General features: G+C 30.0%; 1 protein-coding gene across 8 annotated transcripts in view; it reads right to left on the bottom strand.

Moving 5' to 3' along the window:
- LOC145316788 (E3 ubiquitin-protein ligase LRSAM1-like) overlaps window positions 1–15,262 on the bottom strand; it is a 45,698-nt gene that overhangs the window by 24,669 nt on the left and 5,767 nt on the right. For 3 of the 8 annotated variants that reach the window (XR_013878690.1, XM_080157523.1, XM_080157525.1), the window contains exons 2-7: window positions 11,735–11,793; window positions 9,007–9,115; window positions 7,919–8,032; window positions 3,449–3,577; window positions 2,747–2,974; window positions 372–444 (exon numbers count right to left, since the gene is read on the bottom strand). Coding sequence is in view for 7 of the 8 variants with exons in the window: in XM_080157523.1 (XP_080013649.1) it covers window positions 372–444; window positions 2,747–2,974; window positions 3,449–3,577; window positions 7,919–8,032; window positions 9,007–9,115; window positions 11,735–11,778 (697 nt within the window). In the remaining variant the exon portion in view is untranslated. Of the gene's footprint in view, window positions 1–371; window positions 445–2,746; window positions 2,975–3,448; window positions 3,578–7,918; window positions 8,033–9,006; window positions 9,116–11,190; window positions 11,216–11,734; window positions 11,794–13,035; window positions 13,344–15,262 lie in introns of those variants that run through there. The other 5 variants (XM_080157527.1, XM_080157529.1, XM_080157524.1 and 2 more) reach the window with 4 other exon arrangements.

Genomic DNA, 15,262 nt, shown 5'->3' on the forward strand with positions numbered 1-15,262 from the left:
GAAGAATTCTAAACTTTTTCTCTCTTAAAACTTTAAATCTCATTAAATTCAATAACAAGGTCTAAAAAGCCGGAGTTTAAAAGTTTTTTTTCTCCTTTGTTATTTAAGGTAATTATTACATGTTTTAAATATAACAATTCTGAAGAAAACAAATTGTTTTCTTCAACTACTAGAATTAATTAAAATATGACTAGTTTTCATGAAAACTGATGACATTGTGAAATGAAAAAAAATACTGTTTTTTTGTTTTAAATGTCCCAAAGGACATACAAATGACGAGAAAACATTAAAAAAATAATTAGAGGAAAAAAGTGAAACCGGTATGCCTATTTTTTTAAAGGACATAAAAAATTCAACTTTTTCCAGGTTACCTTTGCAGAGAAACCTCATGATAGCCTCGGTTCCCTGACTCACAATACTTGGATCTGGATACGTCAAGTTTTCCTAAAAATATTAACAAATATGACCAAATGAACAAAATATTTAGAATTTTTGTACTATTTTGTATTTTTTTCTAGAAAGATCTTCAAATAAACATTATTTTTATTATCATGGTTTTGAAATAACGCTTATTTATTTGCTTTTCTTCTGTAAAATACTAAAAACTTTGGAAATAAATATATAGGTCTAGATAAGTCAAATAGAAGTAACCTGCGTAAAATTTTGCAAAATTTACACGCACTTTCTTTTAGCTTCTTTAAGATGGCAATGAGGAGCATGAAGAAGGAAAACATAATTAAAGTTGCTTGATAGGCAGAATCCTCACTTTCTACAAACCTTACTCCTTACTACCCATGGGCATCCGAGGGATGGTTGCATGATTATATTCTGACAAATTACAACAGCATTTGTCAACCAAGTGCAATGACTATGAGGGGACTTGAACTCAGATTTTCCCAACTATAGCGTAGTGCGCTAACCACTACTCTATGGGACACCCAATTGCAAAACTTCTCATATTATTGCACGAAGTAAATATTAGCCAAATAAGAAATATATGTGCTTGGTTGTGAGTGAAGTGAAGCCATGCATCAAAAAATAAACAAAACTAAATTGGATTACATAAACCTGATGCATTCCCTTAACTTTGTGTTTCATCAACTCAACTTCACCAAAACAGTTGAGTCAAGTAATCAATCACTTCCACGCATGTATCAAATTATCAAATGAGAACTGCAAACTTAACCAAAAATATTTTTCCTTCACTCATATTATTGATGAACACTATATATTTATATACTGTATATATTTCTTTATAAATGAAAATAAGGAAATATTCCGTATTTCTACTATTTAAATGAAGGAAAGAAATAGAGAGGGACAGGGAAAAATTCAACTATAGGTTGGAATATATAAAAATACACCCCACCCCTATAATATTTTTTGCTATAGTGTCTATTTTTGCGCAGATGAATCCCTAAGTTTTGTGCAATGTGCGAAAATGAACTCCCACCTTCTGTGAGTAAATGTATGTGTTGTGACTCGACTTTTGTAAAAAAAAAAGTAGGCAATTTATTCTACACATTTTTTGCGTACTAAATGAAATACGCAATTCTTTAAAGTAAAGCATTAACTTCAATCTAAAAAACTTCAAAAGTCTAACATTTTAATATCTGTTGTCGTTTTTAGATCTAAGGCTCGAAATGATACCACAACAATGCATTAAACATTGAAATGATCCATAGTGTAGGGCATGAAGGAAAAAATTACAAGCTAATATTTCACATAAAGGACATCCATTTTGTTTTATAACTTTACATTGGTATAGTAAAAATGAAAGAGCTTTGACTTATACATGTAAGTGGACTATGTAAAGTTGTGATAGTTATTGACATCAACAAAAGTATTACGATATTTCAGAAAAACTGATAATAATTTCCTTCAGAATATATAAATATATCTCTGATTATGATAAAAATATCTATCTAAAGAAAAAATGCATACAAGCCCATTGTGATCAAGCCGGTCTTTTTAACCCCTCATAAAGTAGCATTATGCCATCAGGTACCTTTAGCTGGAAGCCCATAAAAGAGAAAGAAATGCAAAAATGTTAGGATATTTTATTAGTTTGATGCTGCACAAGAAATTGACCTGAATTTTATACTTTTGATGTATCAGGTGAGAATATTTTATATAAAAAGATAGGTAACAAATGCATAGGTACCCTATCCATTTCAGAAAATAAAATAAATATAAATATTAAATATTGGTATAAATAAGCGGCTCTTGTAAACAGTGTCAAGTCAAATGATAGCCAATTTTCAGCAGGTTGTGTTTCCTTTAGTGCTCACACGAAAACACTCCAAAGAGATTCATATAACAGGTTTTTGGCCTCTAAATCAATGTGCTCTGACAAAGATTATGCAATTAAAGGGTGTGTTGCAGCTGTAACCAAACACTGAATTAATTAGAATTTTTTTTTGGATTACTTTACTTAATAAATTCGACCTTTTTCTCTCTCCCCCCCCCCCCCAAAAAAAAATACCTTATTCCTGTGTTGGTTGTCTCAGGGTCAAACAGGGATCTTAAGGGTGACAAAAATGGATAAGACATCGGTTGATGAATTGATGTACAATAATGTGACCGAAAGTACCTTCTCTGTAGATTAGAATTATTGTTAGAAAAGTTTGGACACTGCTAGTTTGGATCTACCAATCAAGAACTTTTTACTATAAAGATTTATAATTTACACTCCCATGTCTCCTCCCTCCCTAGTTAAAGGAAGGAATATCATAAAATAAATTACCTCATCTACTAACAAAGAGTCAAGACAGCGCAGTTTACAAATCCACTTTGGCAGCTCCTTCAGCTTAGCATTGGCCCGCAGGTCAAGTGTCCGCAGGCTTGACAGGTTGGACAGGTTCTCTGGCAACTCCTTCAAGTTGTTGTAGGATAGATTGAGCATGGTGAGCAGGTTGAGACTGCCGAGGGTGGAGGGAACAAGTTTCAGTCTATTCTTTTGCAGATATAAGTTCTAAAACAAAAGTAAATTGATGAGACAAAGACTTCCAATTGTTTCAATGTAAATAATAATTTCTAAATCGCACGAGTCAATTTATATAACTGAATCTGATTAAATCCGGGATATTTGTCGAGAACATCATATCACGAATAAGCGAATTACCTCAGGAACACAAGCTCCCCAATTATAGGAGACCAGCAAATTGTTTTTGAAAAGCTGATGCTTTCCCACAAAATGTCTGTCAAACCATGCACCCCCCCCCCCCTTTCCCTATATAAAATTAAAAAAGGGGTGTGGGGTAGTTTTTTCTCATGTCTAACCCCTGCGGAGCTTTCCAGTACCAAATATAACCTCACCCAACCCATAGTAAAAAAAACAAACAAAACTACCCTTTTCCCTTAGTATCAATTTTGTTTTAAAAGTTAAGGAAGGGGGTAGGTTCTCAACAAAGCACTTTGAGGGAAAACGCCGAAAAGTTTAACTTACCCTAAGATTTGTCAATTTTCCGATTTCATCTGGCAATTTTTCTAGCTGGTTGTTGTGTAGGTCAAGTGAGGCTATTTCTTTCAGATCAGCAAGTTCACCCCCACCGGCTAGGGTTGTCAACTCATTGTCCTAAACAATCAGTGTTTTTATGCTTGTCTTTTTAAAACTTATTAGGGTAAAGAATATAAAATAAAAGTCCAAGCTTCCCCGCATAATTTAAATTTTTCTTATTTTTTAATTGTGTTTTTTTTTTAAAGCAATCTTCTTTTCTCAGTCTAGATGTTTCAGTCCTGTTTTTGTATCACAAATTGACAAAAACTAAAAATTGTTCCCTATTAAAATAAAAAAAACTATATTCTGAAAGAAAGATAAATATCTGTAAGTAAATATTATATAAAGAAAAAACAGATCTAGAATGTATTTTTCCAAGCATGAAAACTGAAACAATAGTATACTGTGTCTTTATATAAGAAGTGTATATGTATATCCATAAAACATTGCAGTTTGTTAGTTTGGTACATGTTTGGACTACTTTCAACTTTAGCAGCTCAACTACTGCTTGTTGAATAAAGAACATTAACCTTCTCTTGAACTTCATTGAATTGAAATTGTGCTGTAACTGAAACATAAATTGGAACACACTAGTTATTTAAAAATATATATTTTTACCCCCTTAGGGGTGACTAACTCCGTAAGGCCCTATCCTAACGAAATTTTGTCCCTGAGGTGCTTTTCTTACCTCTATTAGCCTAACCTAACCTAAAATAATATCAATGATATGTCACTTTATTAAAGAAAATTTCACTCAAGTAAAGTTGATGGATAGAATATAATAATATGAGCCTCGTATCTCATCTCTCTCAACTCTATCAAAATATATCATCACCAGAGAGAACAGTATGGCCTGATCTCAATCTTCAGGGAATGAAAAATGATTTTGTCTCTCAGTCTTTATTGTATATATAAACATGGGAGATCTAAAACTATTGTCTTTCAATGTTTATTATTTGTATAGATATCGTCCTTGCCCTTGGTATCTAGTTCATATCAATTCTCTTTCAATTAGTAAAAGTTGTCATAAAAACCTGACTTGCCCGCCTGTACTCGCAAAAAAAAACATATTTTTTACATAAAAAATATATTGTTAAGGAAGTCTATGTTTAAAAAGTTACATTCGTTGCTGTCAGTCTCCTGTCATGTTACACATCAAACACTTTGTTTATATCAAACTGTTCATTTTAAAACTAGTATTTTTCTCAAATATAACTATTTATGTAGCATTAATAATATAAAATGTGAATTCTGACAATACAGATGGTGAAAAAATATTGGTTATCAAACAACTAAATTTTGGTAAAACACAATTCCTTGGAACAGCGTAATACACATTAATTTTAGACGGGGTAGCATACACCATTTACACTTCCATTATGTACGCTATTGCCTTAAAACAAATTTGAGGATCTCATTAAATGCCTTTATTTTACTATCTAAAATTGAAAAAATCTTTTAAATTGAGTAAGGCTGCAAGAAAATTACCAATAAAATAGACTTGCACTTAATGCATTGCAATTTCAGATTTATGAATAAAATGTGTAATATTTCAACATTATGACAAAATTTCAGGCACATTCTAAATCCACTTACGAGAGTTGGAATGCATTCAGTCACAGAAAAGAGTTTAAAGAAGAAAATATTTTCTTTAAGGATGGAAAATCATTTAAAAGAGATTATTTTTTAAATAAGTCACAGGTCAAACAAAAGGAGAAGAGAAGCTTTAAATAACTCAATGATTATTGGCCTAGTGCTTACAGTTGATTTTAGGTTACTTAAATTATAAGTTTACCCTGTTATTTTATTGATATACTTTTTGATATTTCTATTTGAAACTACAAATCTAGTGGTAAAAATTTTGTTATCAAGTAAGATATATAATACCATAAAGGGTAGGTTTAATTAAATAAACCCCTTATATAAATATAGACGGTTAGAAGAATAGAAACAAAGCCTTTTTATATTAAGAGTAGCATAACCTAATAAATGTACAATATATGCGATCTTTATGAACACAATATCAGATATAAATTGAATAATCATATTATTACACTCGCAATATTGAGAGAAAAATAAACATACATATATATTGTGCTAAGAAAACAGTAAAGATGTTGTAATGTTTTCCATTATCATAAAATTTGCAATGGATATAGGAAATTCTATTTCTTATTTTATTTCTATCCTTTCCTTTTCCTTTTCTTCTCTCCACCTCTTTTCTATTGGGAATATTTTTACTTAAAATTCTGTGTAAAGATTCTTATACTCTGTAAAAAGGGGAGCCATTCATAAAATTTGGAAGGGGTTGAGGGCGTATGTGCCCCAAAAAGAGATAGAGTAATGTGACCTTGCCTTGGCAGTTACATACACATATGTGGAACTAAGATCGGTGGCGTGACTGTCACTGCCACCAAAAACCGCCATATTTGGTGGTTATTGAAAAAAATTACAGCATGAAATTTTAGTCCCTACATCGTAGATCCATATTGTGCCACATTATAGCAACTGGTAAGTTTGAAAATCCCATTACTGTAACATTTTTATTTTTGGTTGAGGTTTCAAATGTTTTCAAATTGTGGTACATCCGCCTCCAACCTTTAATAAAATCCTAAATCCTAATTTCAGAGGTTTTGTGCTTTAAATCTTCTGTGAATACCTCCTTTTCATTTCTCACAGAAGATCTCAGCTATTCACATTTTATAGTAGGCTATTTGTTAGAAGCCAAACAGAGGTCAACTTTCAAAGATAAAAATATACTCACTTTGTTCGTAAACTTTTAGCCTTTTGCTTTTTAACCTCCCTTAATTTACTTTTTAGTTGATTACAAAATTGTTACATTGTTAAGGGTTCAGCAGCTTCTACTTTAAGACGGTTGGTTGCTAATGTATATTAGTAAAAAAAGTACAACTTGTCTGCTGTGAATTGTTACAGTACTAGCAAGTAAGTAAAAAATGGATTTTGCTGCAGCTGAACAAAATTTTACAGAAATCAAATGTAACAGCTGTTTGATGAAATGTAGCTTCCATATTTGGGATTGTTAAATAAATATTGTTTCTGTTGATAGATTAGAGCATTCTGGAAAAAGTCTGAATTCAAATCTATCTCCCACAAAGGCTCATTATGAATAGCCAAGAAGGTTAAAATTTGCAAAATATTGCGAATCTCTATAATCTCTTGTATATTAATGTATTCTTCTCTTGGCTTTATACAATTCTTTTTCTTAAAAGTTAAAGTCTACCTATGCTAGTTTATTAAATGTTTTGTCTAGAGAGCGAGGATGAATATTTTAATGAACAAAGTTTTGACCTAAATATAAGAGAAAAGTTTAGACAATGTGTCAACTGGATATTAACAGTTTAGATTTAATTAACAAATGACATAAGTATATATGATTTCGGCTTCTATACGGAACATATCTCTCTAGAAAAATGAGGTAGAGATTACAAATAGCTTAAAACCAGCCCAGTGATAAGTTAAAGATTTCTTAAATTTTATACTCTTTGATACAAAGTGACGGACAGATTCTGAAATAACTATTTACTAATGTAAATAACAAAACCAAATGCAACATAATAACCAATAAACATGTTTATGCGGTTCAAATGCAGAAAATATATTAACATATGAATATATACCTACATTTATAGGTATATGCAATATAAGATAAACAAGGATAATTATAGCCTTAAGAAGCATAGCAACAGCAGGAAAATCTTAAAAATACAGGAGAGGATTGCCAATTCTGATTGGTCTTGAAAGTACGGAGAAAAACATCTAGTTAAATAAAAATTTATTTTCTATATTTCTAGATCTTCAATTAAACAAGGCATAGTCCTTGTTATAGAGCAGCGTCGCTACAAATAATAATATGTGTACTGGTGTAGGTATGAATAAAGATTATTGAGATTAATAATATTTATGTCAATACTGCATCTTATTCTAAGAAACGTCTGTATATATATATCAATTATGTTGTATATATTCTAGTAAAATAATACAAAAATATTTCTTTCGTTTTTTTATAGGTAAAGAGTAGGTATATATTTAAGCCAAGAAAATCCTTTGTTGATGTTTAGCCTTTTATCATACATTTTGAACAAGTAATTTTGAAATTTTTCTTTTAACACCGGATTTAGACAGCGCGCCAGTTAAAAATTGTCATAAAATTGTTTCTTGTACTTTTAGCACAAGGAGGGGTTAGTTGTTAACCCTTGGCTAAATAAATAAAACATGTACCTTACCTATTTATGGATTAATTGTCCTCGTAAATGAAATGTCAGGATTAATCCTTTTTCGGACCGGGCCCGGACCAAATTAGTCACATTCCTATTCGCCGACATGAATAGTTTAAGCTAAAAATTAGGTATCTTTTTTATATCTCTGTGTATAAAAGATCTGTGAAACGGATATTATTACCTGTAAAAGAAGTGCTTGCTTGCGCATAATTTTACATCTGCTATAAACACCGGATGGAACATTCTTGAGGCCACAGTCAGATATATCATAGATTGGCTCAGGACTTTCTTGGGCCTAAACAACAATGACTATAACAACAAGGACAATACTAACCGTACATAATATAGATAGCTCATTAACATGAATATTAAAGACACTCACAAAACTATATAAATAAGCTATGTTATACTATAAATGTAATCAATAGCGTGCACAGCTTTTGCAAGCGGGATGTAAAACCTCGAAGGAATAAAGAAACAGGGATTAAACGCTCTTCTAAATTCAATCTTAGGGGGTTGATGACACTATCCCCCCCCCCCTTTTTTTCTGAACAATTATCAATGTAATTACAAAGTGAAATTCAAAACAAACACACAATTAGATAGATAATCCAAACTGTACCTAGCTAATAGAGGGAGGGATACCTAGCTAAAATAAATACAAACTGACTATCAACGTACAAATTTAATCCCACCAAAACTACAAAAACCCAAAAACCAGATTTACAGGGATAAATATATATAACACAAAAATATCCAGCTCCGTCATTCTTATTGTAAAAATATCTCATTTTCTTAAAAAGTCTAGCCCCTGGGAAAAGATATGGTCCAGGTTTGTAATGATTTGTCCTGGCCGTGCCCAGTAATTTATTATTGCTTATGGGAAGGGTGTATCATTAATTAACATAGGAAGCAGACTATCTATTGGAAATAGAAAAAAGTATCTAAGCTAATTTTTTCTTCTCGAAAATTAATGAACAACAAACCGGGGGAGATACCCCACAAGAAACCATTTAGCGTTCCAAGTTCATCAGAATTATCAATAATATGTGGATTTTTTAGTACTAAGTCTGCAAATTTAAAAAATATCTATGTACACTTTAAATGAACTATCAATTTTGACTTATGCGAATGCTGAATGCAATTTTACTAGTCCTTTTATTTATTCTTGACATTTTAATATTTACCAGCTGAAACAAAATGCAAGCTAACAGAATTAATTTCAAATGCTTTCAATCTGTGCATGGAAAAATTATTATAGCATATTACCAGGTATTGTTTATGTTCTAATCTGGCCTTGTAATTGATCTTCTCCTTTGGTTTTCCGCCATTTTCTGTGTCTTTCTTGTTGTCCTTCTTCCAGAATGGCATATCGTTGCTAAATAAAAAAATATTTCTTTTTTTAATTTTTAAAATAAACATGTAAATGTTGTACATACAGACTGTGAGGACGGGAAGCTAAGATTTATAGAAAATCATGAGAGAAGAAAAGTTTAAATATAGAACTAACTAAGAATAAAATGAACACATAAAAATAGAAAAAAAATAAAAAGGGAAATTGGGACAAAGAAAATGCTTCTTATACAACAATAAAAGTACTAAACCATGATTTTCTATAAATGTATTGTAATGATTGTAAGGGAGTAACTGTGTGGGATGAATTGAACCATCTTTTATGATTCCTAGAAACCATTATCCTCAACACATAACTATAATACCATAAGCTTAACTATTCTATGGTTAGACTAAAATATTTCATTTTATATCATTTTCATTTCAATTGTTTATACAATATACATGCTCTTTCGAATTTCAGGAATTCTTTCTTTCAAACTATTTACTATTATAAAAACGGTTAAGATTAATTTATGGAGTGAAAGGACTAAGGTTTAAATGATTCAACAAACCATCCATACAACCACAATATTTAACATATTTTCTCGTATTCATTCGAATCCGGTGGATAGGAACCGGTTCTCATCCATACGAAAAAAACTATGTCTAGGATCGTATTATATCCAGTTTCCTACGAATATAGAAATGTACAATCACAAGATTAAAACTAGTTTTTTTAGCCGGTGCCTTCGGCACCACGGGGCTAAAAAAACTAGTTTTAATCTTATAATTGTACATTCTATATCCGCGGAAAGCCGTTTATAATACGATACGAAAAATAACTATTAAAGGCTGATTACTTTCCCGTAGGTTCCTGAGAATAATTCCCAATAAAATGAATAAGTGCATATAGATGATTAGGTCATCTAATTAAGACATGATTGGATCACACAGAAATTACATTATACAAATATATAAATAAATAAAGGGAATAAAAGCAGATATTTTGCATTAATCTCACGGAGGGAGATAACAATGATGCCTAATTTAATCAACATCCCTTCCTTTCTCAAAATATTTTAAGAAGAAGTTCATACTTAGGAATAGATGGAAAATTACAAATTAATTCATCAAACATTTTTAAAAACCTTATATCCTTGTTATCATATGTTATATTCATTGTTGATGTAGTTATATCTGAGTGTGTGTAACCAATTATTTGGATAACCCACATAATCAATGAAAAAAAGATTTATTTATTTATTCTATATGCCCATATCCTTTTGGTTACAGTCAAAAAATAATATAATACAACAAAAAAATTGTTCCTAAGTACACGTATTTTTAAAAACCTAAATCACCTGTATTATTATCTAATGCTGTTTTAACGTCAAATTTACAATTATTTCGAAAGAATAGGTTTAATCAAATTTTATTAATTCAAAAAATCAATTATAACAAAAAATAAACAGAACCATAGTTTTAAAATCGAAGCTTTTCTATAATTAGGGTCAGTACGTCCTTAGTCCTTACGTCCAGAACGGATAGCTTTTTAGCTTAATTTATGCATGTTAGAATTGTACTATTGATTTCAAACTTTGCATGGTGATTCCTGTAGTAGTTGGTACGATTTAAAAAACGTAGCAACTCTATAATCGTTACTAAAATGTCCATACGTCCATTTTAAACATGTTTATTTTTAACTTTTTTAACAACAAATTTTTATGTGATACCAATATTTATTCGATTGATCTGATTTTTGGAACACTGATTCCTTGGACAACAAAGTACAATGTTATCTCTATATTCAAGTCCTTAAAATGTAAGTATGTCCTTAAGCATTGTCCTATATTTAAGCAGTTTTAAAACAAATTTACTTACCTTTTTGTTTCGACTTTTCTACATCTATATTCTGAATAATCATATCTGACTTCTGACACTCTACAAGTGTTAATGTTTATATGTCCTACCGTTTCAGAGCTTCGCTTTTATAGATATTGTCATTCTTGTTAAATAAACAAATCAAATAAAAGTAAATTGAAAATAAAAATACCTATTAATTTAATAAAATATCTAACTACAACAATAACATAAATTTGAATAAGTATTACAACTAACCTGTTTCTTAACTCCTTAAGAAGCACTAATAAAATCAATTATTAATTTTTAACATGTGGTAACCCATTCTTAATTATTACAAGAAGACGTAGAAGTGAGACCTACCTTATCAAACAAACATGAAGGAACTCAGCTTTAAATGACTTTGAATGGCACTTGCTTCCATGAAGTACAATATATAACTGTAAAGAAGCTGCGGTGTAACCGCCGATATGGCCTTTTACTGTCATCTCCCGGTTATTGTCCACAAAAATTCGGTATAAAAGACTTAAAATATGACCTACCTTGTATTGACTAAAGTAGGCCTTAAACTTATATCTTAAATTATATATTCATCTAAATGCCAAGGATTTTTTATAACTCTTAATACAGTTAAATAACTTTCCGTTCTATCATATTTATTAAAAAATAATATTGTAAAAGCATACCAAGAATTAAAAAAATTACTTTAATTTGAACTATTAGTCTTAAAACCCTCTTTCTTGTAGAAAAACTTCAAATATTCAAATAAACCGGCCCCAAGAATATATTTAAATGTACTGACCTGCTATTATCCTCCAAGATGCCGCTACTACATCCGTTCCCCATTAAGCCGGCGAACCACTAAATTAACATCTAATTAATTACATGCATCCTTTCCTCTCCACACTAAATATACTGCAAATTATCTGCAAATTGCAAAAGATAATTTTGCAAAATAGTTTTTGCCACAAGGATTAGGTATTTAATAACCCTAGTAACCTTGAAATAAATCATTTGTAAAAAAGAAGTTTAAAACAAATATGCAAAAAGTTTAGTTTAACTTAATTGTCACTATATATTACAGAAGTTCTAGTGGCGTCACCACCTCTAATTTCAGTTTTAGAAATAAAAAAAAATTAAATACGATTTTGCTTCCTTGAATAAAAATTATAACTTGGAGAAAAATGTGAACTTTGAGAATTATTTGGTACAAACCAATCATTTACTTTTCTAAGCATTATTGTGATAAATCGGACTTTACTCAGCTTTTTTATTAAAAATATCATTCTTTTTCACAGGCAAGTCAATTTTTAATTGTAGGGGCGGCGGGTGTGAATTATTCTAGGGTTTTGTTATTTCCCTTCCCATTTAACGGTAAACACCTCCATTATAAGGCTTCCATGAAAAGAATAACCAAATCGAAATAGTAGTTTGCAAGATTTTTAAAGAACTTGCGGTACAAATGTTTAATTATTTAAAAAGATATATAATAATACAATAAAAAAACTGAATTTCATGGGAAGATTTTTTCAAAATTGGATGCTGAAATTGATCCTTTGTTTAAGTTCTACAAAAAAAACTATACTTTATTTTTGCCTCCATTAAATAAATCTCGCCTTAATGAGTTTAACAATGTCGTTCTTGAACTACTTTTTCCATATAAAAAATATTTGTAAATTCCGATAAATATTTCTTACTCACAAACTCATACCTAGTTAAATCATAATTTTTATCATGACGTATTAACCAAATGCAATAATGACGTCAAAACTTTTGAAACTAGATCTAATAATTTTGTTCAGAAGTAACAGATAATATGAATAATAGTCAGGCAAACAAAAAAATCGTTTTTAATTTTAAGGCATTTGAATAAGTTAAATACTTATTCTTAATAATGATACTCAACTATAAAATAAGTGTATAATATGAAAAGAATAAGCTAAAAATTTGCTTTAAACTTTTCCGCCTTTCAAATTAACACACTAACAAAGTACCTATTATTTTTTTTTTAATTGGCTCCGATGGCATTTTTATCAAGAAGCCATCAAACTGTTCTTAAAAAGAGTATTTTTCGCCTTTTAAAATAGCACACTAACAAAGTACCTATGTTTTTTTTAATTAGCTCCGATGGCATTTTTATCAAGAAGCCACCAAACTGTTCTTAAAAAGAGTATTATAATAACTTGCAACAATATTTCAAATGATAAATTGACTAACCTAAGTTAAAATATCAACTAATAATTCTATCAAGGAACTCAACTTTTGTTATCACAGAATAAAAATCAGCTGTTCAGTGAATATTACACAAACAAATCAATTTAAATATGAATGTTTATACACACTTTAGATATGAAAAACAGTGAGGCAAAATTTGCCTGTTATTAACAAATATTGCACGCAACTACTAAACTAGCGTTCCTCTATGTACATAGAAAAGGAAAGCTATTTTACAAACCGACCTTTAGAGTTTTTTTTCTGCATATTTATTTGAATGCAAAGGATTAAAAATATCACTGTAAATAAAATAAAATTTTTGTATTCTAACATTTTTTCACAAAATGCACAGAAACTGAAAGACTTATTTCAAAAGTAAAATATATTTCCCCTAAATCAAATACTTGAAAATTAGTTGAATTTGTTTAATGTCTGATTTTGTTTATATTAACGCATCAATATTGTTTGTAGACAAATTAAAAACAGATTTGTTTGAAATTATGAACTTTGTCTCCCTTCCTCTAAATGGCCTTAAATCTCTACTTTTGAATTTTTAAAATCTTTAATTTGCAAGAGATGCAATCATTCTCCCCTTATTCTATCAAAAAAATCCACGTAATCATCATTGTCAAAGTATTATGTTTGTTCGGTAAGATCTGAACACATTGAGTTCTAAATTTATTAGGAAGCTTCACATAGGTCGGGGGATGATTTATGCTATTTTATATTTACACCTTAAATTATTGGATTAATTATGGGCAACCCACCCTTATTTAAATGCTTAGGTAGAAGTCGTTAGTATTAAACACGTTGATAAATAAAATCAACATTTGTTTTTTAAAAATACGTGAAAAATAATACAAAAATCGATTTTTGTTAGGGAAGAAAACAGGACAAATCTCTGGGCCAAGATATTATGATGATCATTACCATAATTGTTCCTGTAATAGTGCAGAACACTATTCTTTATATGATATTGTTCCATAGCAAAGGGGGGGGGAGGGCCAAAGAAGATAAAGTATAAAATAGAATCCAGGTAGATGATTCTGCCTGGCTAGCCTGAAATAAAATTGGAACATTTGAAAGACAAAAATGGCTATAAGGCTGTTAGTAAATAACATGATTTCAGTAATTATTCAGAAAAAATATTCAAGATAAATTCCTTTTGCAATAATTTACTAAAAGCCTTGTAGCCAAGAATCCACCTTTCTTCTCCCTATTCACAATGGATTAAAAATGAATTTGATGTGCATTTTAAGCCTTAAAAAATATAATTATGTAAGAAAATTTACAAAAAATATTGGTCTCAGTATTTATATTATAAAACTAGGTTGCGCTCTTATGTATGTTTTTAAACAGCTGATTTATAAATGATAGCAACTACATCCATACATTAACTTGTGGTAGGGAGGGAGGGGGGAGGAAAGGGCTGTACCCATTTAACTGACCCTTGAAAATTACAAATGTGGTCAATCAAACTTACCAAAATTAAAACAACATAATGTTAAGTGACTTATTATCTTTGTCTAAACCTACCAAGCAGCTCTTGCTGTCTTCACTTCATTAAGAGGTGTGTATCTGAGGCGATAGTCTCAATCAGATATTTATGAGTTCACAATTACCTTCTGTTTTCATAGAGTTATTGTTAAATGTTCCAAAGTCAAGCATGTTACAACAAAATTCATAATTATAAATCTTGAAGATCAAAATAATTTTAATAGTATATATTAGATTTTGATACAAATTAAATTATTCTAATTTTGTCCAACTAGTCATTGTGATTTGTACTTTAGCCTAATTGTCTTTACTGCGCAAGTCAAAGATTCCTTCAAATTTCCCATAAATTTTTAGGGTTTTCACTTCTATTCCTCCTTATTCTATGGGGAGGGCAATCCTATTTCACATAAAAAATAATACTGAATAATTCTATTTTTTAAAATCGTTATTTCATCATTTTTGTTAGAAATTAAACTTTGCATAGGCTGAGATTCAGAAATTTGAAATGGTGAAAAGTTCATATTTCAAAGGGAGAAAAAAAAAGAATATTAAATCTAATAATACCACTTATAACAACACACTTTAATTCATCAAATTGAATAAAAAAGTATTAAAAAGT

The sequence above is a fragment of the Acartia tonsa genome, chromosome 4, assembly GCF_053477335.1.
Source record: "Acartia tonsa isolate MP-2025a chromosome 4, ASM5347733v1, whole genome shotgun sequence".
In the NCBI taxonomy this organism is placed as follows: Eukaryota; Metazoa; Arthropoda; class Copepoda; order Calanoida; family Acartiidae; genus Acartia; species Acartia tonsa.